General features: G+C 41.1%; 1 protein-coding gene across 2 annotated transcripts; it reads left to right on the top strand.

Annotated features, from left to right (window-relative positions):
- Nucleotides 1–25,887, top strand: TBCCD1 (TBCC domain containing 1). Of its 2 annotated transcripts, XM_049880805.1 has the most exons (8): nucleotides 1–107; nucleotides 3,206–3,584; nucleotides 9,726–9,881; nucleotides 13,635–14,001; nucleotides 16,286–16,472; nucleotides 16,625–17,122; nucleotides 21,986–22,137; nucleotides 24,976–25,887. In XM_049880805.1, exons 2-7 carry the CDS (start codon nucleotides 3,249–3,251, stop codon nucleotides 22,113–22,115), a joined length of 1,674 nt encoding a protein of 557 aa, XP_049736762.1. In that variant the 5' UTR covers nucleotides 1–107; nucleotides 3,206–3,248; the 3' UTR covers nucleotides 22,116–22,137; nucleotides 24,976–25,887. The 2 variants fall into 2 exon arrangements, with proteins under 2 accessions (XP_049736762.1, XP_049736771.1); XM_049880814.1 differs by lacking the exon at nucleotides 24,976–25,887 and having other exon boundaries at nucleotides 16,625–16,968; nucleotides 21,986–22,075.
- The last annotated feature ends 1,042 nt before the right edge of the window (nucleotides 25,888–26,929 follow it).

Consider the following 26,929-nt stretch of genomic DNA (forward strand, 5'->3'; position numbering starts at 1 on the left):
TGTGTTTGGCGGCGGTGCGCGGCAGAGGGCGAGGGGCGGGCGGGCGAGCGCGACGTGGGGCGCGGCGGCGCGTGGAGAGGCCGGCGGAGCGCTGCCTGCCTTCGCAGGTAACCGCGCGTGGGCTGGCGCCAGGGCTGGAGGGATGGGCCGGTGGAGCTCCGGGCTGGGGTCGGGTAGGCTGCCTTCCCGCTGGCCAGGCCTCGGGTCCCCTGCGGACCCTGTCAGCGGGGGCTTCCGGTCGCGGAAGCCGGTCGTGTCGCTTGGGGAGCTCAGGTGAAGCCTCAGGGGGGCCGCCGTGGGCCTCACGCCCATCTCCCCGCCTGAAAGATCTTAAGGTGCCCCAGCGCCCCGGGGGAGTTTCTGAAGAGAGAAAGAGCCCAGCTTGTGTTTGTTTACATATTTGGTCCTCTCGAGTCCCGCAGGTAGAAGGGACCTTACAGGGTACATCTCCACGACCTGGCTATTTAGGGACAGGAACCCAGTACCTCAGCAAACCAAAACAACCTGTTGCCGTCGAGTCGATTCTGACTCACAGCGACCCTACAGGGAAGAGTACAACTGCCCCATAGGGTTTCCAAGGAGCGCCCAGGGGATTCCAACTAGCAGACCTTTTGGTTAGCAGCCGAGCTCTTAACCACTGCGCCATCACGGTTTCCCAGTACCTCACAGAGCAGCCTGTGTCCATTTGGGGGCGAACTAAGATCTTACTCACGTCACTTTCGTCGTCTAGTTTTACTCAGAGCGACGCTAAACCATACCCATATTCAAAAATAGCTGTCATTTACCGATCCTCACCCTTCCTTCTTTGGGGCGCACACTGTCTCTTTCCTTCGCCCTGGCCATTATATGGTGTCATGTCTAAGGCTCGTCATTCTTGTGGCTCTCCACTGGATCCACTCCTGTTTTTCAGGGGGCATCCCAAAGCTGGGTTCCCTAAGTATATTTGTAGCAACACAGTTCTCAAGTCTGGTAGACCGGAATTCTAATCCACATATGTGCCAATTAAGCACGTGAGTTTGGGCAAGCCGTTCTTTGAACCCGTTTCCTCATATGAAAATGGGAATAATCATAGGTCCCTCCAGGTGGTTGTGAGGATGAAAGTGGGTGAAATATGCAAAATATTTAGCATGGCTTCTGGTTCATAGGAAGTACTCCATTGATGTCAATTATTTTCTTGAACAGACAGTTCCCAAAAGAAGCACAGTTTTCTTTGATACAAATGAAAAGTATAATAATAGCAATGAAGCATTTTTCATCTTATATAAGGAAAGATTTATTTAAACGATGTTAATGCTGAGGGATGGTCAGTGAAGAGGATACCCGTGGTCAAGCCATAGTATAATTTGATACAAGGGTTTTGGAAAGCAGTGGGAATGTATGTCAGTAGCTTCAGAAATGTCAGTGTTACTTCATCTTGCAAATATTAGAATTTTCCTTGGGAAATAATTCACAATGCAGGAAATATGTAGAAAGATGGTAATAAGAACAGTATTTATAATAACAAAAATGTTAAACCTTTTATTGTAGAAATTTTAACATACACAAAAGTAGAATAGGTAAATAAACCCTCACATAACCCATCACTGGGCTTCAGAAATTATCAATATTATGCCTATTTTGATTTTGTGAAAAATTTTGAACCTACTAAGTGTCTGAAAGTGGGAGAACTATTTAATAAACTAGACTACAATTATTTTAAACGATATGAAGCACTGATGATGCCATGATATGGATTTGTATATATGCCATTATCACAACTATGAAAATGTAGAGGCAAACTAACATCCGATTATGAGTAGAAAAAAGACAGAAAGTACTACAAAATATTAACTAGCTGTCATTTGGTGGTGGGACTATGGATGATTTCTCCACTTTTTAAAATAAAATACTCTGTAAAAATCATGCATTGCCGTTACAACAATGAAACAACGAACAGAATCTAAAAGTATAGCACTTGAACTAAGCACAATAGTTACAGAGAGTAAAGATGTTTTTAACTTCCCTTGATCTATTTTTGCTAGGTTTATCTAAATATCAATGGCAAATGCATTTCAGTTTAATTTTGGCACCAACTGCAGAGGTATCAGTTTTTCTGACCCTAACCACAGGGACTTAGGTCAGATTTCACAGGCTAAGGGAACAGTCCTCCGGACTGCCAAGTCAGCCCAAGACTTCAGGTCCCAGCCACAAGGTCAGGGGTTCCTAGCCACCCAAACTTCTGACCAGCTGACTGCAAATGCTTGGGTTCCCACTATCCCCTCAGATTTGATAACTTGCTAGAATGATTCACAGAACTCAGGAGAGCACCATATTTAAGATTACAGTTTTATTATAAGCAAAAAGGATACAAAAGAAGAGATACAGGGTAAGGCCCGGGAGGGTCCCAGATGCAGAGCTTCCATGTTCCCAGGGATGTGTTAGCCTCCTGGTGCACAGATGTCTTTAGGAAGCTCACCCGAGTTTCAGTGTCCAGAGTTTTTATTGGGGTTTTGTAACAGAGGCATGATTGATCAAATCACTGGCCATGTGATTGAATTCAATCTCAAGCTCACTTCCTCTCCCCATAAGTCCAGCTGATATCGCAGGTGGGTCTTTTTGGAATGGCCAGTCCCCACCATGGGTCATCTCGTTTGTATAAACTGTCCTGTGTGGTCTGGTGCCCTCCATAAATAACAAAGGCATTCGAAGGTTTTAGAGGTTATCTCCCAAGAACTAGGGACAGAGACCAAATTCCCTGGGTAAAATAACCCTTCACTCCACAGTTTGCAGTGGCCTTCTTGACCGCCCCGTCATGTTAGTATTGAGCTTCTACCATCAGCTAACACCTCCAAATCTTTAACCAACTGTGCTCTATATGTAAATGATTTAACTTTGTGGACGTTCCCCTCAGGGTAGAACAAGATTTCCAGTAATGGAATGAATCTTTTCCCCAGGCCTTCTTTTCACCTGCCCCGATAGCCAGGATCCAATTCATACCTCACACGTTTATTCACTCTTCCTAAAACTGCCATTTCTGAGTATACAAGTGAGATAATTTTGTCTTAATCACAAAATTTTTCTTGCTCAAATAATCTGTAATGCTATCTAACCAACAAACTCTTCTGATACAGTACGTTGAAAAACAGCTAAGGGAATGCTCATCTCCCAAGAAAATGTATAAATGAGTTTTGTTTTGAATCAGTTTGTGAAGAAACTTGTTTCCTAGGTATGCAAAGAAGCCTTCTCCCACAGATGTCCTTAGAGATAATATGGATCAGTCCGGAGTTCTCCTGTGGGTGAAAGCAGAACCCTTTATAGTGGGCGCCTTGCAGATGCCCCGGCCGTCCAAGTTCAGCCTTCATTACCTCAGGAAGATATCTGCCTATGTGCGAACCCGGGCCTCAGAGGGAGCTTACCCACGCCTCTACTGGTCTACGTGGAGGCACATCGCATGTGGGAAGTTGCAGTTGCCTAAGGACCTGGCGTGGCTTTACTTTGAAGTATTTGATAGTCTCGTGGTGCGGACACCGGAGGAGCGCCTGGAATGGTCTGAGGTTATATCCAACTGCACATCTGAGGATGAAGTTGAAAAGCAGAGAAATCAGGTATAGATTTATGAGTATAGGGGTGTGGGTGTTTAATTATTTTAGGAAATAAGCTGTTAATCTTTGTACTGGGAGCCTGGTGGCACAGTAGCGAAGTGCTCTGCTGCTAACTGAAAGGTCGGCATTTAAAATCCACCAGCCACTCTGAGGGAGAAAGATGTGGCAGTCTACTTCCATGAAGATTTACAGCCTTGGAAACCCTGTGGGGCAGTTCTGTGCTGTCCTGTAGGGTTGCTCTGAGTCAGAATCGACCTGACAGCAATGGGTTTGGTTTTTTAAAAATCTTTGTACTATCTGTATAATTTGTGGTTTTAGGTTAATGACCGTTGTGACCCCAAAGCACCCTTTCAGTCTTAACACTTCCAGTTTGGCGGTATTTAATGAATTAATCTTTATTCTCCTTACTCCCAAAGCGATAATGTTGTAGGAACTCTGTAATTGAAAGAGGGAAATATCTTCACTGATTTTTAAAATGTTTTAGGGTGAGTACTTATGAACCACTAACCTGTTATAGTGAGGGTGCCTGATTATTTTCAAATGAGTATCTGCTGCATGCTGGGATTGAAAGATGATCAGGACAGCACTCTGCTCTCATGGAGCTTACAGACTAGGTGGGGAGGCTGGTGTGTTAAAAATACTACTTAATAGTGTGATATGTATAATAATAAAAGTATCCATAAAGTACAGAAATTAAATAGAGAACCATTCATTCTGGTAATCAGGAAAGGCTCCACAGAGGAGGTCTGTTAATCAGGATAGGCTAATTACGGTAACAAACAATCTCAGCATTTTGGCGGCTCTGCACAACAATAATTTATTTCTCATTCATGGAGCAATCCAGCACAGGTGCTCCTGGTTTTAATGAATCTCTGGGCTGCTGTTTTCTGTGTGATGATTTAGGGATTCAGGCTCCTATCTTTTGGTGTTACTGTTAGTCAGTTTTGCTGCAGTAAAGAACAAACAAAAATGCAGTGACTTATAGCACCAAAGGTTTATTTCTTGTTCATGGTGCATGTAGGATGCACTTCAGCTATGGCTTTGTTCCAGGCTGTTGCTTAGCTCTATGTGTCTTCTCGTTTGAAGGGACCCATGCTGAAGAAAGAGCCCCTCTGTAGGTCATGCCTGTTCTTGTGACAGAGAAGAACAGCAGAAACTCATGATGCCTCTTAAAGCTTCTGCTCAGATGGAACGTAAACTACTACTTTCATTCCATTAGCTTAAGCTTTGTCACATGACTAAGTCTAAAGTCAATGAGATGGGAAGGTAAATTCCCCTCTCTAGATATAAGGCAAGTTCCACAGCCACTGACAGAGCCATATTAGCCTCTTGGAGAATGGGGAAGTGAGCCATTGTAAATAATAATACCATCTTCCCCAGCTATTGCCACTGGGGCCTTAAGAGTCCTTTGCTTCCATTTCTTTTGGGTGAGTTTTGTGGGCTAGGCCTGAAAGTGGTATCTATAAATCTACCCACATTCAATTGACTGTAACTCAGTCATATTATATCTAACTGCAAGGGAGACTGGGAAATGTAATCTAACTCTGTGCCCAGGAAGACTGTAAAAGGTGTTTAATTGTCTTCTAGCCAGTCTCTGCCACATGAGGTACTATATAAACAAGGTTTTGGAAATTGAAAAGAAGCTTGGCAAGAGGGGAAGGGCATTACAGTTATTCATTAATCAAACATTTGTTGAGTACCTGCTACGTGCTGGGTCCACTACCCATCTGTCAGTTTGTCATGCTGTGGTGGCTTGTGTGTTGCTGTGATGGTGGACAGGTTTCAGCAGAGCTTCCAAACTAAGAAGAAAGGCCTGATGATCTACTAAAAATTAGCAAATGAAAATCCTATGGATCACAATAGACTATTTTCCATTATAGTGCTGGAAGGTGAGCCCTATAGGTTGGAAGGGACTACAGAAGCCACAAAACTGGACTCAGACACACTGAAGATGGTACAGGACCAGGCAGTATTTCATTTTATTATACATGGGGTCGCCATGAGTTGGAGCTGACTTGACAGCAACTAACAACAACAGTGTGCCAGTTACAGAGTGGGTGTGTAGATACAGAAATAAATAGAACCTACGAAGCTCCAGATTTTTTGAGTGCTTACTATGGCCAGATTCTGTGCTAGTTCCTAAGAATATAAACGTGGGGAAGACATGGATCTTACAGTCTCATGAGGAAGCAAGCATATGAAGGAATGATGATAATATAACGACTAATTGTTAAAATGGAAATATGTACAAAATCAAGGAAGTGAGAGAGAGTAAGGTGTTTTTAGGGTCTAAAAATAGTTGGATGTTTTCGGGACAGGAGAGACAGTGGAGTGAAGAGGTGGGCCTGAAGGTAGAAATGTGGTGGTGTTAGGTGCCGTCGAGTCGATTTTGACTCATAGCAACCCCATGTGACAGAGTAGAACTGTCCCGTAGGGCTTTCCTATAGAAATGTAGGAGGAGTCAAATCATGACATCGACTGCTGTGCTAAGAAATCTGGGCTTCATTTTATAGCTAGGTTCTAATATAGCTTGGAGAGTTTTTAATTGAGGTAGATCCCAACCCAGTGCCGTCGAGTCGATTCCGACTCACAGCGACCCCACAGGGCAGAGTAGAACTGCCCCATAGAGTTTCCAAGGAGCTCCTGGTAGATTCGAACTGCCAGCTCTTTGGTTAGCAGCCATAGCACTTAACCACTATGCCACCAGGGTTTCCTGGTAGAGACCTAAGTAAATTTATACTTTAAGATAAGATATTCTAGTGGGTGTCTGGAGGTGAATTGTTGAGGTTTGTGGGGGCAGGGCAGAGAGACGAGGAGGGTAAGAAATCCTTAACAAAATATAAGCAAATAGAATTCTGCGATATATAAAAAGAATTACATATCGTGACCAAGTGGAGTTTATTCCAGGGATCCCAGTCTGGTTCAGTATTCAAAAACCAATGTAGTTCACCATATTAAGAGACTAAAGAAGAAGAATGTAATGATCTTATCAATTGATGCAGAAGAAGTATTTGACAAAATTCAACTCCCTCTCATGATAAAAACTCTCAGAAAAACTAGGAATAGCGGGGAACTTCCTCAACTTGATAAAGAGCATCCATGAAAAAACCTACACCTAGTATTATACTTAATTGTGAAAAACTCAGTGTTTTCCTCCAGTATCAGGGACAGGACAAGGATGTCTGCTCACCACTTTTATTCAACATAGTGCTAGAAGTTCTAGCCAATGCAATAAGGCAAAAAAAGGGAGAGGGGGAAAAAAAAAAAGGCATACAGGCCAGAAAGGAAGAAATGAAATCCCTCTTTCCACATGACATGGTTATTTATGTAGGAAATCTACGAAAAACCCTACTAGAACTATTGAGTTCAGCAAAATTGCAAGTTACAAGATAAACAGAAAAATTAATTGTGTTTCTACAGACTAGCAATGAACATACAGACATTGAAATTAAAAATACAACACTATCACAATTGCTAAAATAAATGAAAATACTTAGGTGTGAATCTAACAAAACATATATAAGACCGTACACTGAAATCTATGCAACGCTGATGAAAGAAATCAATGGAGACATACTGTGTTTATGGATTGGAAGACTCAAAATACTAAAGATGTCAGTACTCTCTAAACTGATGCATAGGTTTAATGCAGTTCCTATAAAAATACCAGCATTTTTTTTTCTTTTGGTAGATATAGACAAGGTTATTCTAAAATTTATATGGGAAGCAAAGGGACAAGAATAACTAAAACATTTTTGAGAAAGAAAATAATTGAATCTTCCCAATTTCAAGATTTACTACATAGCTACAGTAATTAAGCATATGGTATGGGCAGAGGAATAGAAACATAGATCAGTGAAACAGGATAGAGAACCCAGAAATAGACTGAGACATCAATGCCCAATTGATTTTTTACAAAGGTACAGAAGCAGTAAAGATAGCCTTTTTGTATGTTTGTGTATTTTAAGATAGCCACTTAAATAAATGGTGCAATTGGACATTCATAGACAAAAAATGAGCTTCAACCTATGACTCACACCTAATGCAAAAATTAAGTAAAACTTGGATCATGGACTTAAATGTAAAACATAAAACTATAAAAATTTTATAAAAAAATACAGGAGAAAATCTTCTTGGCCCAGGGCTAGGCAAAAATTCTTAGAGTTGACACCAAAAGCATGATCCTTAAAAGGAAAAATTGAATAATTGGACTTTATCAAAATTAAATCTTTTGCTCTGTGTAAGACCCTGTTAAGAGGATGAAAAGAAGCTATAGAGGGGGAGAGATTATTTGCAAAGCATGTATTTGACAAAAGACTAGGACCTAGAATATATAAGTCTCAAAACTCAACACTTAAAAAATAATCCTACCCGAATATGGGTAAAAGATATTTTACCAGAGAAAATATGGACGTGGCAAATAAGCACATGAAAAGAAGTTCAATATCATTAGTCTTTAGGGAAATGCAAATTAAAACCATGATGAAACATCACTATATCCCTATCAAAAATGGCAAAAATAAAGGGATAACATTAATTGTTGGCGAGGGTGTGGAGAAAGTGATCGCTTACACATCGTTGGTGGGAATGTAAAATGGTACACTCTGGAAAACATTTTGGCAGTTTCCTAACAATCTAAACTCGTGACTACTACGGAACACAACAGTTGCATTCCTGGGCATTTGTCCCAGAGAAATGAAAACTTAATGTTCACGCAAAGACTTTTTTACGTGAAATTTTTTAGCAGCTTTATTCCAATGGCCAATAACTGGATACACTCATATGTCCTTCAGTGGGTGAATGGTTAAACAAACCATGGCACATCCGTACCATGGGATACTACTCAACAATAAAAAATAATGAACTGTTGATACATACAGTGACTTGGATTAATCTCCAGAGAATTACGCTGAGTGAATAAAAGCCAATCCCAAAAGGTTATGTAGCATATGAGTCCATTTATATAACATTGTTGAAATGACAAGTTGTGGAGATGGAAAACAGGTAAGTGGTTTTCAAGGGTAAATGAGGGGTGAAGGATGGAGGAAAGTGAATGTGGCTATAAAAGGCCACCATGAGGGTCCTTGTGTGGATGGAAATGTTCTGTACTTTAACTGTATCAGTGTCCTGGGTGTGATAGTCTAGGATAGTTTTCTGAAGGTTACATGGAATCTTTGTATTATTCTTCACAACTGTGTGGAAAAAATAGATACCACAAAATAAAAAAATTTAAGAAAGTAAAAATAAAAAATACAGCGTCGGAGGGGCAACACGTCCTAAGCTGATTGAATAGATCTGAGGTGGCTCCTGAGAATCTGTATTTTTAGGTTCCTGAGGTGATAATGCTTTTTATCCAGGTAGCGTTGGGGTAAATATAGCCTAACTTCTTTGTAGTACAGTAGACCCAGATGGATTACACCACTTTTTTTGCCACTCGTATACCCAGCCCTGGTGGCACAGTTTGAATCAACCAGCAGCTTCTTGGAAACGCTATGGGGCAGTTCTACTCTGTCCAGCGGGTCGCCATGAGTAGAAATCGACTCCATGGCAACAGGTTTGGTTTTTGGGTTTATACGTGCATAGGAAAGGGTATGTGAGGATAATCATGAACTTCAAATGGTGAGCTTCAAACCGTGCCCATCCTCAACTAAGAAATCAGTTATAAACAACTCTTGGACCAGAAATTGTTTTTAGTTAAAGAGCCCTTTGAAAATTTGATGAAAATGAGACCCTCACCACAAAATGTGCATACTCAGAAAAAATTGCATACAATTTCAGGGGTTTCACTGATAGGCCTGTGAACCTTCGGTTAAACCAACCCCAATGTCCTAACTAAATTTCCTTCTTCCATCTATTCATTTATTTATTCAAAGTAAGGTTTGTTTGTTTTCTTTAAACTTTTAAACTTCTGAAATAATGTACTTTAACAAAGCATGTACTTCGTCGTTTCCCCTTCATCAGTTTTGGGAGAGAATTTTTATGGCCATAGATTCTCTGCAGCTTTCTGGGAAGGTAGTGGACTCAGTTCAGTTGACTTCAGGAGTTCCTATATATGAGCACCAGAGTCTACTGTATCTTCTCAGTTGTGGACTAGTAATTGTGGTTTCAGGAGATGTGCTCATAATTTCTTCCCTTCTTGGACAGCTTTCTGTGGACAGCCTGCAGTTTCTGCTCTTCTTGTACATACAGCAGTTAAACAAGGTCTCCCTGAGGACGTCTTTGATTGGAGAAGAGTGGCCTAGTCCCAGAAACCGATCCCAGTCTCCCGACCTGACTGAAAAATCCAGTTGTCATAATAAGGTACTGCTTAAATCTTCTTCTATGAAAGGGGCCATTTGTAAGGAAGATGGCTCATCTTCATCAGAAATTATCTTGGTGTTCTATATACAAGCATTGATTTGATTACCTTTTTTTTTTTAATTATAAAACAAAATCAGTGTGTGTAATCTTAATCAGTGGTTTCAGTTGCTTCATGGACCCAAAAATCACATGATTTTTGGGCAAATCACTCTTGCAAGCATTCCCCTTTTTTCCACATGCTGATGGATTTGAATCTGCTTGTTTAACAGGATAAATGAGAGGATGTAGTGTTTGCAAAGTCTATTGAAATCTACTGAAAAAATTTTGTATAAAAATACCTTCTCGTATTGCCTCCTCATGCTTAAGTAATTATATCTAATGTGGCCACCCAGTAGCTAAATTTAACTGTTTCACATTGTGAGTTTTGGAAAATGTCTCATTGTTTCTTTCCTTCCTTTTTTATAAAGAAAATGTTTTACCTGTTTTTATGAAAGTATTTTGAAAAAATTTAAGTGAAATGTAGCTCTCAGTATTTACTATCATGCACAGGTCCTTTAAAAATGTTCAGAGGCTTAAAAAAAATCCTCTTCATTATTTGGCATTTTTATAACCTCCTTTTTAATAAATCTGCCTTCCCATACATTTCATTTGCTACACCCTCCAGGTTCTGCTTCTGAGTCATCTTCTCACACTTTTTCCTGCATCTCTCTCCTCCTGGCCCTTACATGCCCCTCTTCCCCTGGGATTCTGCCAGTGGTATTCTTTGCTCCTCCCTTGACATCCACATTCAACATAATTCTTTCTGTTCCCATGACTTCATAGACCTCAGTGACTCTTAAGTTGTTCTCCATCCTAGAGTTCTTGCCTCATATTTACCTCTTGACATAAATGCCCTATCTGTACCTTAAATTCAGAATGTCCAAGTCCGGATTGCAGGCTCTCTACACAGGAGGCTCCTGCTGAATGGGTACTGTTAAGAGATTGTGTTTTGAACGAAGGCAGCCTGCAGTCAGATCTGGCTGTGCCACCTAATAGCCATGTGATTTTAGGCAAGTCAGTTACCTTCTCTAAGCCTTGTTCATCTATAAATGGGGTAATAGTGCCTATTTCTGAATGGCTGTGAAATTCCATAACATACTAGCATAGGGCTTGTTGCACAGTAAACACCAGTAAGTGGTGACTGGTTTGTGCTATATCATGACCCCTCCCAACAACTGATTAGAACTGGGAGGGGGCCAGCCCGTTCCTTGGTGTGCATTTGACACTAGCCCAATTTGAAATGATGACCTGGGACAGTTAGTCTCCCCAGGGACTTAAGAAGTTACCAGTTGGTGAGGGTGCTTGAGCTGAAAGCTCCCATAGCACTGGGACCAAATTTGCCACTGTGCATCATAAACAAGGAGCCCTGGTGACACAGTGGTTAAGAGCTTGGCTGCTAAACAAAAGGTCAGTAGTCTGAATCCACCAGTCGCTCCTTGGAAACCTTGTGGGGCAGTTCTACTCTATCCTGTAGGGTTGCTATGAGTTGGAATCGACTCTGTGGCAATGGTTTATCAGAAGTGACCTGGGGTTATGAGGGGTTAGAAACTCTGAGATAACCAGCCAAACACAGGATGCTTGTCATTCAAGGAAAAGAAGAGAATTGCACAGACATGCAGAGCAACACTGACCCATAAGAGAACCAGGCTCAGATGCTCTCCAGGTCTTATGAGGCCTGCCTATACTTCAGTTTGGGAGTCTACTGTGTATCCCTGTGAGTAAACCCTCCTTTCACTTAATTTGTATTCTTTATGCCATGAGCATTACACCAGCCACCCAAGAGCTCTCTCTCACCACCCATACCCAGTTGTCAAGTCTTACTGATTCTGCCTCCAAAATAACTCTTAACCTTGTCCCTTTTCTTTCTCTTATACAGATCCTAGTGACTTTTTTGCCTTGATTTTTGTAATTAGGCCCCAACTAGTCACTCTATTAGTCTACATTCCACCTGCCGTGCTGAACTTTGTAAAAAGTCAAAACAAAAAACCAAACGAACTGCTGTCAAGTTAATTCTCACTTATAGTGACCCTATAGGACAGAATAGAATGGCCTCATAGGGTTCCCAAAGCCATAATCTTGCCACATCTTTAATTAATTTTAGGAATTATTGTATTGTGTATGGATACAATTTTAGGAATTATTGTATGATGGATACAGTTACTGGATTGTATCTATCACCTATTTAAACTCTGTCAGTGAATCCTCATTGTCAATGTTATTTTCAAACTGTACCCTGTGGACCTTCCTCAGGGCCTGCTAGGAGGGAGGCGGGTGTAGCACGAGGGAGGAAGAGGAGGTGAGCTGTGGACCACTCTACTTTGACCCGTTTCCTTTGGCATCCAAATGAGAGTTTATTAAAAAGGAAAAAAAAAAGTATAGCTATTTAAAAAATAGTTTGAAAATTCCCAGCACACACAAAATAAAATGCATTTGTTTTAGTATTTCATACAAGGCCTTTGATGATTGGTTCCTGCCTACCGTTTTACTTCAGCTGCCTCTCCTCAGTGTGCTTCCTACAAATTGCCGTTGAGTTGACTCTGATTCATGATGACCGCATTTGTGTCAGAGAGCGGTGCTCCATAGGGTCTTCAATGGCTGATTTTTTGGAAGTAGATCTCCAGGCCTTTCTTCTGAGGCATCTCTGGGTGGACTTGAACTTCAATTTTTTGACGAGCAGCTGAGTGTATTAGCTGTTTGCACCACTCAGGGGCTCCATGCTTCCCACGCCCCACCCAAAACCCAGCTCTCTGCACACAGCAGGTATTTTCACCCCTCTGGGTCTTTGCATATGCTGTTCTGTATGCCTACAGTGCCTGTTTGTCCTTACCTGTTTGCATAACTACCAACATCAATCAAGGATCTGTTCACACATCGTGTCACTGTGAAGGTTTTTTTTTTTAGATGGAGTTAGTTGTTCCCCTCATGTGCATAGAACATCTTTTACCCGTCTCTGCTATAGGTCTAATCTCATCATGTTGTACTTATTTGTTTATATTGTCTTCTCCCTAAGTAGACTCTGAGTTTTTTGAGGACAGGGTCCATGTCTTACTCAGTTTTTCAGTTTGCATATTTATCACTTGACACCGCTCATACCACATAGGAGGTCCTCAAAAAAAAAAAAATACCTGTCAAACGAATGAGTGAAAGCTTATTCCCAAAGTTATAATTTCTCTTAAATCCAGTCACTGTGAGGTCAGTTGTCTTGTTTCAACCAGTAGAATTGGAAATTCCTTCTTTAAATATAGAAGACAAACAGAGAAGCCCAGTGCTTCACAAGTTGAATGAATGTATGCAGTGGTTATTTTTATATTTGATCTGAAACTTACGCAGTATTTATTAGCTGCGTGACCTTGGGCAAGTTTCTTAACCTTTCTGTATCTTCTTTTCCTCATCTGTAAAATGGGGGTGCTAATGGCATCTATTTTAGGATTGTTTTAGGATTAAATATGTTAACATATATACAATACTTAGTACTTGACATACCCTAAGGGTTAGCTATTAGTACTGCTTTTGAATTAGCTAAGGTAGAGAAAGCCTATATATACCTGTCACACATACAAAAAAAAAACTCCGCAAACTTTATAAGATTTATGTGGCTACCTTTTTTTTTTTTGAGACAAGGCTAAGTGTAAAAACAAAATAGTTAAAATGTAAACGCTTCAGGTCTTGTAGAATCCCTTTGTTCTGTTGAGAGTGCGTTCTTTTGCTTTCTAGAACTGGAATGATTATAGTCACCAAGCTTTCATCTGCGACCACCTGTCAGACCTCCTTGAGCTGCTTTTGGAGCCGGAACAACTCACCGCATCCTTCCATTCGACCCACAGCAGTCTTGTCTCTCGTGAAGCTGTTGTGGCGCTCAGCTTCCTCATTGAAGGTACAGTGAGCGGAGCCAGGAAGATCTATCCATTTCATGAGCTTGCACTGTGGCAGCCGCTGCATGCAGAGAGTGGCTTCTCGAAGATCTCCAAGACCTTCTCTTTCTACAAGCTGGAAGCCTGGGTGAGAGCCTGCTTAACTGGGAATCCATTTGGTACATCTGCTTGTCTCAAGTCAGGAAAGAAATTGGCTTGGGCTCACCAAGGTATTTTTTAATTTTTTAATGCTTATTAAATTGATGACAAATTAAGGAACCTAATGTTTCCTGGTGTATTAATGATCACATATCTTCTGTAACCTAAAGAAAATAATTGCTACTTTGGAAGAGAAAAAGAGAGTATCTTTTTTTTATTATTATTTATGGTGCTGTAAGTGAAAGTTTACAAATCAAGTCAGTCTCTCATACAAAAACTTATACACACCTTGCTATATACTTCTAGCTGCTCTCCCCCTAATGAGACAACACCCTCCTCCTCCCCACCCTGTGTTCCCCGTGTCCGTTCAACCAGCTCCTGTCCGCTTCTGCCTTCTCATCTCCCCTCCAGACAGGAGCTGCCCACATAGTCTCATGTGTCTACTTGATTCAAGAAGCTCACTCCTCACCAGTATCATTTTCTATCCCATAGTCCAGTGCAATCCCTGTTTGAGGAGTTGGCTTTGGGAATAGTTCCAGTCTTGGGCTAACAGAAGGTCTTGGGACCATGACCCCCGAGGTCATTCTAGTCTCAGTCAGGCCATTAAGTCTGGTCTTTTTATGAGAATTTGAGGTCTGCATCCCACTGCTCTGCTCCGTCAGGGGGAGTATCTCTCTTTTGTATGTGACTTTTTTTCTCAAGGCAGCAACAATCTCAGAGTTGATTTGTTTGTTAGGGTCCTTTTGGTTGCAGTTAACAGAAACTCCAAACTGTAGTTAGTTTTCTCTTTCCTCTGCTCTGAGTCTCTCTCTTCCTCACTCTCATACACCCACTTGCTTGAGGCTGTCCTATTTTTTGTGCAACACAGCAGAGCTTGGCCATCCCACAGAGCAACCTCAGAGAGTTGGTGTATAGATGGGGCCTTTTTTAGCTACGTAGACACAAGCAGACTAGATGCTTCTAAACTGGAAATTTAAATTTACGGTAGAGACAACCTGGCTTTGATTGCAGCGGGTATCTATTCCTGGTAGTTCAGCTATGGCTGAAGGGGTAGGTCCAGGTGATATGTGGCTGCTTGGGGTCTGGGTGTAGGATTTAAGAGAAGAGGCTTCAGGTGCACATCTCAGTAGGTAGCCTCCCTGAAGGCAAGCGACAGACAAAATTAATGGGGGAGAAAACTGCACTAGGATATATTACTGTAACATCTGAATTTCGAAGATAAAGAAAAAATATGTTCCATAGAAATGTTTAAAAGAATTAATTTTGTATCAGAATTTTCATAATACTAAAAAAACAGAAGATGGTTGGACAGCATTTTTAGACTCTTCAGCAAAAAAAAAAAGTATTGTGATCCAAGAATTCTGTATCCCACCAAAGTATTGGTCTAGTATAAGAGCAAAAACTCTCAGATATATTAATATATAGTAGATACTAGATCATTCTTGATGTTGATGAAGGAATATAGGTTCAGGTAAGTTCCTGAAAGTTCTTAGGGTAGGCACTAGTAGGATAATAAAGGCTATCTAACCCATGGAAGCAGCCGTCAAGAAATCAAATGACATATTGCATTGGGCAAATCCGCTGCAAAAGACCTCTTAAAGTGTTGAAAAGCAAAGGATGTCACTTTGAGGACTAAGGTGTGACTGACCCAAGCCATGCTGTTTTCAGTCACCTCATATGCATGCAAAAGCTAGATAATGAATAAAGAAAACAAAAGAAGAATTGACGCCTTTGCATTATGGTGTTGGCGAAGAATATCGAATATACCATGGACTGCGAAAAGAATGAACAAGCCTGCCTTGGAAGAAGTACAGCCAGGGCGCTTCTTGGAAATGAGGCTGGCCAGACTTCATCTCACGAACTTTGGACATGTTATCAGGAGGGACCAGTCCCTGGAGAAAGGCATCATGCTGGTAAGGTAGAGGGTCAGCAAAAGAGAGGAAGACCTGCAACGAGATGGGTTGACACAGTGGCTGCAACACAGCAACGATTGTGAGGATGGCTCAGGACAGGGAAGTGTTTCATTCTGTTGTACGTAGATAGGGTCCCTGTGAGTTAGAAGTGACTCAACAGCATCGATAGCAACAACTTAATTTGAAGGATAGACATGAAAAAGCTTAGATTTATAGGCAATTTTGAATGGATTATAGGCTTCTAATTATGAAATATTGCAAACATACAGCAAAGTATAGTGAATAGTATAGCAAATACCTTGTTACCCAACAGCCAGATTTAACTTTTTTCCCCTCACATGCATCCAATTTTAGATGTTTCCATGTCAACACAAATAAGCTCATATGGTTGTTTTTCATTGATTTGAAGCTGATCTCATTTATTATATGTTTTCTTAAATAGTTGAAGGGACGACCAAAAGAGCTAAGATTGCTTGTAATACTCATGTGGCCCCTAGGATGCACCGCTTGGTAGTGATGAGCCAGGTTTACAAGCAGACATTGGCCAAGAGCTCAGATACTCTGGTGGGGGCGCACGTAAAGATTCATCGGTGCAACGAGTCTTTCATCTACCTGCTGTCTCCCTTACGGTAAGCACGGTCCTCACAGCGCACCGACACCTTGACCTTTTCTTGGCACTGGGATCGATCCTTTTTTTTGCCATCTGAGAACAGTATTTTAGTGACATGTTGTTTATCTAATTCTCATTCAGAGGAATTCCCTTCATCTTTTCATTTTTCAGATCTGTGACAATTGAGAAGTGCAGGAACAGCACCTTTGTCCTGGGCCCTGTACAGACGGCTCTTCACCTCCACGGCTGTGACAATGTTAAAGCCATTGCTGTCTGCCATCGCTTGTCCCTCTCTTCCACGACAGGTTGTGTCTTTCATATGCTGACGCCTACACGCCCACTTATTCTCTCTGGTAACCAGGCAGTAACTTTTGCCCCTTTTCATACCCATTACCCAATGCTGGAGGACCACATGGCCAGGACCGGCCTTGCCACAGTGCCTAACTATTGGGATAGTCCGATGGTTGTGTGCAGAGAGAGCAGCGACACCAGCGTCTTCCGGCTCTTACCTCCTTGTGAGTTCTATGTATTTATTATTCCCTTTGAAATGGAAGGGGACACCACAGAGATACCTGGGGGCCTTCCACCTGCATACCAGAAAGCACTGGGTCAAAGAGAACAGAAGATACAAATCTGGCAGAAAACCGTGAAGGAGGCTCGCTTGACAAAGTGAGTATTTTCTAGAAGCAATTGTCTTTTTGTGAAACTCCGTGGGAAAACAAACTAATCTGTATATTTTTATAGCTGTGGTAATGCAATTAGATGTATACAGAGAGACACACACTGTGTGTGTACGTACATATATCTATACGGTATCTTTTGTTAAGGCTTGGATTTCAGGTCAGTGTGCTAGGCAAAGTTTGGCTGGGGGATGGGAATGGGTGATACTTAAGTATTAGACCCCTTTCTTTAAGGAGCTTAATTTTAGTTGGCAGATACAAGACTGACGTAAACGAAATGACATATAGAATGTGCCACATAATCCAGCACCTAAATGGACGAGTTTTAGTTGTTAAGCATCCGAATCCTCCAAGGAGCTTGGTAAAAATACAGTTCCCCAGCTCTACCACACCACGGACTTACTGGGTCAGAATCTCCAAGGGCAGATTCCTGATGCGGCCAAAGGACCAATGGCAGTTTTTAATAAAAGTCTTCCCTAGACCATGGTAAATGTAAGAAATAAGTACAGTGTGTTTAAATAAAGCTGAATTTAGTCTAGTTAAAATATTGTCTTTTATTCTGAGATTATTTCCTTCCTACTTTTGGGGTACTACACTACCTTATTTTTAATAACATGGTTGTGGTTTATTATGTCTACTCCACAATTTTATTTGAAGGATACTGGCCTTTGAACTCAAAAGCCAGGAACCCCCTATATGGTTTATGGAGATTCTGTGGATATCAGTGTGGATAGTCAGGGAGGATTTATGGAGGAAACAGAATTTGTGTCGGACCTCGAACAATGAGCAGAGTTTAGACAGGAGGTGAGGACTGGGCCCAATACTCCTAACAACACCAGAGGAGTAGATGTGGAAGTAGAAGCAGACCTTGGGTATCCTGGAAATCAATCACTGAAGTAGGATTCTGGGTACGGAGCTAATGGGGTTTAGGGTTGGGTGGGTAGATTGGGCTGAATTATGTAGACTCCTGAATGCCAGGCAGTGAAAGTTACACAGCAGGAGCCATTTAAAGGGCTTTGAGCAATGGAATGCAGGCCAGAAAGTCGTGTTTCATTTATTCAGAAGCATTTGTAAAATGCCTACTACGTGTAAGCCACTGTTTTAGATGCTGGGGCAGATCGCAGAATGCGTAAGGCAGTGTGGTTGGCGCATAAGAAAATCCTCTGGTTAGAGAGATTTGAAAGAGGAAGTAGAGTGCCTTTACAATAGCCCAGACTTGAGGTGCCAAGAAACTGCACTAGAGTGGAGAGAAAGGGGGCGGACACCAGGAATACTCTGACAAGGAGGCCAGGCTGGGTGCCAGATTTCATGAAGACGGCAAGAAAATCAAAGATGACTCCAAAAATTGGAGCTCAGTTTAGAAACTTTTGATTAATCAGTTGTCTTCTGGACAGAATAGCATATCCAGCTTAAAAGTAGGAGATGCTCAGAGTAAGTAATTACTCTTGCACAAGTATTTTGGTATTTTAGCAAGTTTTATTTGTTAGAGATGTTAGAAGAGGAAAACAAGAAACGTTATAGTGCCCAAAGATGAAGGGAGGGTAGCTCCTTCTGTAGCATTCCCCATCTGAGACCTGGAGCTAGTTTGAGTAAAGAGTATCAGGTTCTTTTTGGAGGCCTTTTTTTTTTTTATATGAAAGGTCATATGTCCTCATAACACCTTTTTATGGCTTTTTTTCTTACGACTTAGAAAAATTCTAATGTTTGGATTCTGTTTTCATGATGTTAGCCTTTTCTGTTTTGCTTTGTTTTCCCCTGGTTGTCATTATCTTGGAGAGTAGCGGCCATTCCAAAATGTTTCTATTTCAGGTGATCCAGAACTGCTGTTTGATATATGAACAGAAATGCTTATTTTAATTAAGTCTCTAAGTTTGGTTAGGTTTTGTCAAGTTTAGTCTTATTCTTTGGATAGTTGTGTCTGTATCATCGTGGGAAGCCTTAGATTCAGACTCAGGAGTGAATATTGATCATGTCACTTACTGTTTGACACCAAGTGTGTCGTTTAACCTCTCTGCCTCTTAATTTTTCATATATAAAGTATGTTTTCCACCGCATTAGATTGATGTGAAGATTTAATCAGATAGCATACAGTAGCAGTGTGCTTGTGAGACACTGTGTGATGTGTGCTGTGCTGTGTTTAGTTATGCGTGTGAGATACCGTGTTCAGTAGTGTGAGACACCTTGTTTAGTTATATGTGTAAGACACATCTTCTGGGTGAGACTGTTTACTCAGAGTATCTGAGGCCTGACTGTTAGAATTAAATTCGTTCTAACATTATGTGGTAATTGGAGTCTTGATGCAGCCATGATATTCTCTGGATGCATTCTCATGGTTTTGTTTTCATCATATGGATTAAGAAGTGAAATACATATAGTAATACAGTTGTTTTCAGACTCTTAAAAAAAAAAAAAAAACAGTCATTACCTGCCAGAACATACTTTTCCTGGCAGTCTATTATCATAATACTGCTATTTCCTATTACAAACATTTGACCTGGTCTATATCTCATGAGGAGCCCTGGTGGCGCAGTGGTTAGGAGCTTAGCTGGTAACCAAAAGGCCTGCAGTTTGAATCCATCAGCTGCTCCTTGGAAACCTTGTGGGGTTTCTACTTTGTCCTGTAAGATCGCTGTAAGTTGGAATAGACTCAATGGCAATGGGTTGGGTTTTCTTTTTGGTATATCTCATGAATTGAGCCACCAAGACATTAATACTATAGACCAGTCATTCTCAGTCTACCGTGTCATGTAGTAATGATGATGACAGTGATAACAGGTAGTATGTATTAAGCATTTGCTATGTGCCATATTTCTATGTATCAACTCATTTATTCTTCGTAACATTATTCCATTACAGAAGAGGAAACTGAGAGATTCACTTACCCAGAGTCACACAGGAACCGGGAGTCACATCCAGTCAGCTTGGTTCCAGAGCCTGGGTTCTTTGAAGCCTCTAATATCTCTTGTTCTCTTGGAACTATTGTTAATAGTTCTTCACATTACAATGATGCGATTTTAAAAATGGACCATCATTGAAAAAACATTCTTTTAAGACAATTCTGTTGTTTGAATGTGTGTCGTATTTAGGTGTCTAGATTCCCTTGCACAAGTAAGAAGCTTCCACACATTACAGAGTCTGGAATGTGGCAAGCATTGAGTCATGTTTCCAAACAGCAAGCTCCATGATGACACTGGAAACAATGAAAGCAGTCAGTTTAATTTTGGGAATATAGGAAGACAGGAGAGTTGTTGATCAGTTTGAGAACACAAACTGCCAAAGCGATCCCTTGAAAATGAGATTGTGTCACTTCCCTGCTCTGACCCTTCCAACGGCTTCCCATCATACGTCAAAGCCTTTACCGTCTGTGTCCTGCCACGCTTTCCTCATTCACCCAACTCCTGCCATATAGCCTTTTTGCTATTCCTTTGTCATTGCCCTCCAGCCAAAGGCCACCAGGAACATGTCTGCAGAACAAAGATGAGTTTTGTTGATTTTATTGCAAGGAGGGAGAGAACTGTGTTTCATCTCAGCAGGAGGCTGGGGAACGTGTGGAACTGGGTTTCATCTCTGTAAAAGGTGTTAAAAGAAGTTATTGGATTTTGTCTCGTGTTAGGTGATTTTAGGAAGGGCTAGGAAGCAGGGCTTTGCTGTGAATTGGATGCTATCTGGAAGTAAAGGTAATTCTGTGATTTTATATCTTAATAAATTTTATCTTGAAGGCAAGAGGAGTGAAATGGGGCTAAAACTGTAATTAAAGAAGCAGCAGTCACTCATATTAGCCAGGAAAGAGTATGTTTAGTCATTTCTTTGGTTTTTTTGTCTGGGCTGAGGTACGATTATAGAGTGGTCTTGTTCTTACCTTGATCTGTCGTCAGCACAGAGTGGTCTTGTCTGATGTAGATACTCTCTTCAGCAGGAGAACACCATGGCCAGGCTGAACCCGAACCTGTTGCCGTCAAACCACGGAGTTTCCAAGGAGCAACTGGTGGATTTGAACTGCCAACCTTTTGGTTAATAGCTGAACTCTTAACCACTGTACCACCGGTGCTCCACAGCCAAGCCAGTTCCTAGTTATACCAAAGTCTAGCTGATAGTTCCCAGCTAAGCTAGTTCCCAGCTGCCAGGAGCTACTCTTTCTTATCGTGAACATGCTAAATATGCTCCTGCTTTAGAGCCTTTGCACATTTTCTCCCCTCTGCCTGGAATGTTCTGCAGGTACTCATTTTGCTTGTCCAGAACTTCATTCAGACCCCTGCTCAAGGGTCATCTTAGAGAACCTTCTCTGGCCATTCTTTTTCTAAAACAACATTCCCACACTCTCCATTCCCTCACCCTGCTTTATTTTTTCCTAAGGTACTTACAACTACTTAACCATATATGACGTATTTTATTTATTACCTGTATTCCCTACTAGAATATAAGGTCCACAAGGGGCAGAGACTCCGTGGATCATAATGTGAATGGTGCCTTGTGGAGTTGTGCAGTGCAGACCTGCCCGGACGGAGGCTTTGTCACTCCTCTCTTCCCACATCTGTCCTGTCAGTCAGAACACTTCCTAGCAGTCATTTGGTCCTCAGTAAATACCTGTTGAGTGAATAACCACAGTAGAACAAAATATAATGACCGACAGTATGTCTTGACAAATCTGACCAATCTTTTTTTTTTTTTTGGTGGTGATGGTGGTGGTGGTCCAGTGTCCCCTAAACAGAGAAGGTATTTGGAAAGAAGAAATGGATAACTAGGAATACTTAATCATTTAACATTATCCCAGTAAAATATTCTGTAATAATTGGAGTAAAATTTACGTGAATTAATGTTCTTATATTCTTTCTGTTCTTGACTGCAATTTTAGAGATCAAAGGAAGCAGTTCCAGGTGCTCGTGGAGAACAAGTTTTATGAGTGGCTGATTAATACCGGGCATCGCCAACAGCTGGACAGCCTCGTGCCCCCTGCAGCAGGCTGCAAACAGGCAGCAGGCTAGGACTGCTATACCAAAGCCCAGGGTAGGCATTTATAATCCAGACATTTAAAGCAAATTACTTCTGGGAAATCCTGCAAAGATACCAAAAACTGCCCAGAATATTACATAACTGACTGCATTCATTTCCTAACAAGTCATCACAAACTGTATGTGCCTTAAAACAGCAGAGACTTGCTCTCTCACAGCTAAAAGTTTGACATCCAGGTTCAGCAGGTTGGCTCTTTCTGTGGTTCGCAGGGAGTCGCTGCTCTATGCCCCCTCCTAGCTTCACTCTAGCCTCTGCTCTGTCTTCTCATAGCGTTCTCCCCTGTGTCTGACTGTCCAATCTCCCTCTTCCTTTCAGAACACCAGTTATCGGATTAGGTCCTCTCTAGCCCAGTGCGACCTCATTTTAACTTGAATACATCCGCAAAGGCCCTCTTTCCAAATAAGGTCAGATTCATAGGTACCAGGGCTTAGGACTTCGACGTATCTTTTTGGGGGACACAGTTCAACCCACAACATTAACCACTGCCAGTTTTTTCCACCATTCCTGTCAGCATACACAGACTTGTACAGTATTCCATATTTTCTGCATTTTACAGTGAAAAGGCCAACCATATTTTTCAGGTGGATCCTGTAGCATTACGGGCAAATATCATGGCCAAATTTTGCCCTTTTGCTTCTTGCCTGCCACAAGGCATACTGTCCGAAGATACTGCATCCCCCAGACATTGCTTCAGGTTTTATCCCCCATTTCTAAAACGTCTTTCCCCTTTCCCATCACCCCACACATAAGCCAATTAATAGATTAGCTGATCTTTGTTAATTGCACATGTGAACATTAGTAAATTGCCAGAATTCTTTCAAATGAAAATTTGATTATCGTGCGCTAGAAGGTCACAGTTAAACAGCAGAGAATGTGGATACAGACAGATGTACTGGAAGTTACTTAACCCAAATATATGGTACTCTTTGTTATAGAAATTAGTTTATTTTGCTTTTTTAAAGTAGTTTTTTAAGACTAACAGGCAAAGGACCTGAATAGGTAATTTACAGAAAAATACTTATAAACACAAAGACGCTCATTCTCACTTAAAATTATAGAAACATAGGATGCTACTTTTCAGCTGTCAGATTGGCAAGGATTAAAAACTAGTCGTCCAAAACATTGGCAAGGTATTTCGTTTGCCACCGGGGTAAGTGTAAATCTGTGCGACTCTTTGGCAGGCGGTTTGACAACATCCGAATTAAAAATACACACATTCTTTGACTCAGCAATTTCACGTCTTAGAATTTATCTCACAGACGTGTGCAAAGATGTGTTTACACAGACGCGCATCGTAGCACGTGAAGCAGCTGTAGACTGGAACCCACCCGGTGCCGCTCTGTAGAGGGCTGGAGCCTGATGAGCTGCTCCGTCCATGCCGTGGGATGCGTCCGTCAGCAGTGAAGGCTGTGTGTATGTGCGGACACCGCCTGATCTCCAAGATCGGGGGAAACAGAAAATGTCGCCTTCTGTGTTTAAGAAGAGAGGGATTCTTACACACATGCTCATTTCTGGAAGGATGTAAAGAAATTTTTAACGGCACTTCTCTCTGAGGAGTAGGGCTGGGGGTCCAGGGTAGGAGAAAACAGTCTTTTTTGAATTTATTGAGATATAATTCACATGCCAGAAAATGTATCTTTTAAAAGTACACAATTCAGTGGCTGCTAGTATATTTATAAGGCTGTGCAGCCATCACCGCTGTCAAATCCATGTCAAATCCAGAACGTTGCCGTCACTCCAGAAAGAAACCCTGTACATGTCAGCAGTCACTCAGCATTCTCCCCACCCCCAGTGTCTCCTCTGCCCCCAGCCCCTGGCAACCCCTAATCTGCTCTCGTCTCTGTGGATTTGCCTGTTCTGGACATTTCATCAAATGCAGTCATACAGCTCGTGGCCTTTTGCGTCTGGCTCCCTTCACTTGGCATGATGTTGTTAAGGTCATCCGTGCTGTAGCATGTATCAGTGCTTTGTTCCTTTTTGTGGCCAAGTACTGTTCCATTGGTTCATCCATTTGGTGGATCTGCGTTTGGTTCATCCATTCCTCTGTTGAGGGACGTTTGGGTTGTTTTCCCTTTTTGGCTGGTGTGGAGGATGCTGCTATGAGCATGCATGTACCAGTTTTTGTGTCAACGTGTTTTCATTTCTCTTGGGTATATCCAGGAAACCTGTGAGACCCAGAACTTGATGGGACTGCCTTGTTTTTCCAGGTCTCACAGGTTTTCCCCATGACAGGGTGCAGTCTTACCACTTGCCTGTCACTCGTTTTAGTGGGAAATACTTGAGTGTCCCTTCTCTGACGGGTCTCTGCCTTACAGAGGTTCCAGCTTTCACAGGTTTTACTATACCACCTAAGAGTGGAATTGCAAATTATGGGGGAAAACAGACAGTTTTCCAAAGCTATGGAAACTTACTCTTTGTGATTTATTTTGACTATTATGTACATTTTTATGGGTGTATTGATTTCTTTAATAAATATTTTAAAAATAATTATATAATATTTAGTTAATAATGCTGAGATTGAGCATTGGAAATCTGATAGAGATTATACAGAGGAAATGGGAACTGTAAGAGGGTAAGGATTTTAGTTTAGATTCATCTTCATAGCCTACCAGTTTTTTATGTCTGTGTGAATTTCTTTTCTTTTACTATGAACTAATTGGCGCTAAGAAAAAGTTAATTTAATTAACTTTAAGCTTTATGTATTTTATCACTTTGAACTGTCATCTTACCTCGATCATCTGTGACTTTGCAAACTCATTTTTTCTTCTTATTTGCATGAAGGCAACAGAAAATTAAGTTACCAATATTAATTTCTATTTATGTTATCTTTAGGACCTCGGAAATAGGATGAATGGCAGATGGTACCCATCTTGAAACTAAACTGGGAAGACCTTTTTTCTTGCTGCATAGAGACTTTGGGGCTTTTTCTCCCTATTTAAGACTTTTCCTTGGTTTCCATTCCATACTCCTGTATTACTGTTTAGGTTGAATTTTAGCTAAACTCCTGACTGTCATATAAACATGTTGTTTATGGATCACTGGAAGACTCATCCTGTAAACCCTAAATGAAGAAGCTGGTGAAGGCAGTACCTTTGTATATATGTTAATATTAAAGTGATTGAATGTGAATTTGCAAATGAGCTTCACATTTAACGTGTATGAAGGGTTTCAGTCTTTCTAGAGCTAAATACGAATTTTATGATTTTTTTTATAACTATTTAAAAGGTAATTGCACTCCTTGTAAAAAATAATTGGAATGAAAATATGATCGGTTGGTGTATAAATATAGCAGAAACAGTTTTATACAAAGATATTTTAGTCATTAAAGTATGAAATGTAACCAAATTGTGTGACAATCTATGTTTTGTTTTCTGCTTCGAGTTTTCAGTAAACTCTAGGAAGTTATTTTCTCCTTTTGATGAAAAGATAAAGCTTTACTTTTCGCTTTGGAAAAGGTCTCCAACGTCATTCCTGAAGTTATGTCAAAATAAAGTTTCCGTTTTGTTGGGAAACCTCTGTCTGTTAATAATGTCAAGGAAAACGATGATCAAAGTGGTGGAATGAATCTGTTGGCTGATAAACATTGTTTCATATGCTCACTGACCGTTCAGTTAGTCATTATATCAAAAAGGACTTGATGTTTTCTTTCTGCAGTGAAAGTCAACCTCCAAAATGTGTTTGTTCATTCTAATTCAGGTTTTCTTAGTCTTTATTTTAAGATGAAATTCAAGCAAGCAGAGTATTACCAGATATAGACACACTGGAATAATGGAAGTGTGTTTTGGAAATTGCTAATGGTTAATGAAATTAATATTAATCACATACTTTTTTTAAAAAAGTTTATAAAATTCAGAAAACTAAGTATGTAACTTAATACTTCCTCAGTAATCTTCATGTCAAGGCGTATTTGACGTTTTCTGAGTGGCCTCAGTACCTCTTGGAGGTATCCCATTTATAAAAATACTTGTTGGAGAGCTCTGTTAGCAGAAGGATTCAGTTGGCCTTTTGAGAAGAACATACTTGAGCAGGAAAATTAAAATGGAGAAGAGTTGATTAGTTGCTTCTTTTGAGTTATGTCTTAGTTACCTAGTGCTGCTGTAACAAATACCACAAGTGGGTGGTTTTAAAAAATAAGTTTATTTTCCCAGAGTTTAGGAGGCTAGAGTTCAGGGTGCCAGCTCTAGGGGAAGGCTCTATCTCTCTCGTCTCAGGAGGAAGATCTTTTCCAGCTTCTGTAAATAGAGTGGCATTCCTTGACTCCCCAGCGATCTCCACATGGCATCTGTTTTCCCGTCCTTTGTGTTTGCTTCTTGTTCCTAATCTGTTCTTTTTTTATCTCCAAAGTGAGTAGGTTCAAGATACATCCTACACGGTATGGCCTTATTAACATAAGAAAGAAAACTCTGTTCCCAAATTGGATTATATCCATAGCTGTATACCCAAAACCCATTGCTGTCGGGTCAATTCCAACTCAGTGACCCTATAGGACAGAGTGAACTGTCGCATAGGGTTTCCAAGGCTGTAATCTTTACAGAAACCAACAACAACAACAACAAAAAACCCAAACCCATCGCCCTTGAGTTGCTTCCGACTCATAGCCACCCTATAGGACAGAGTAGAACTGCCTCATAGCATTTCCAAGAAGCGCCTGGTGGATTCAAACTGCTGACCTTTTGATTAGCAGCCAAAGCACTTAACTGCTGCGCCACCAGGGTTTCCTTAAAGGAACAGCCTGCCACATCTTTCTTCCGCAGAGCGACTGGTAGGTTTGAATTGCCTACCTTTT

Source organism: Elephas maximus, chromosome 1 (genome assembly GCF_024166365.1).
Source record: "Elephas maximus indicus isolate mEleMax1 chromosome 1, mEleMax1 primary haplotype, whole genome shotgun sequence".
NCBI classification, from domain to species: Eukaryota; Metazoa; Chordata; class Mammalia; order Proboscidea; family Elephantidae; genus Elephas; species Elephas maximus.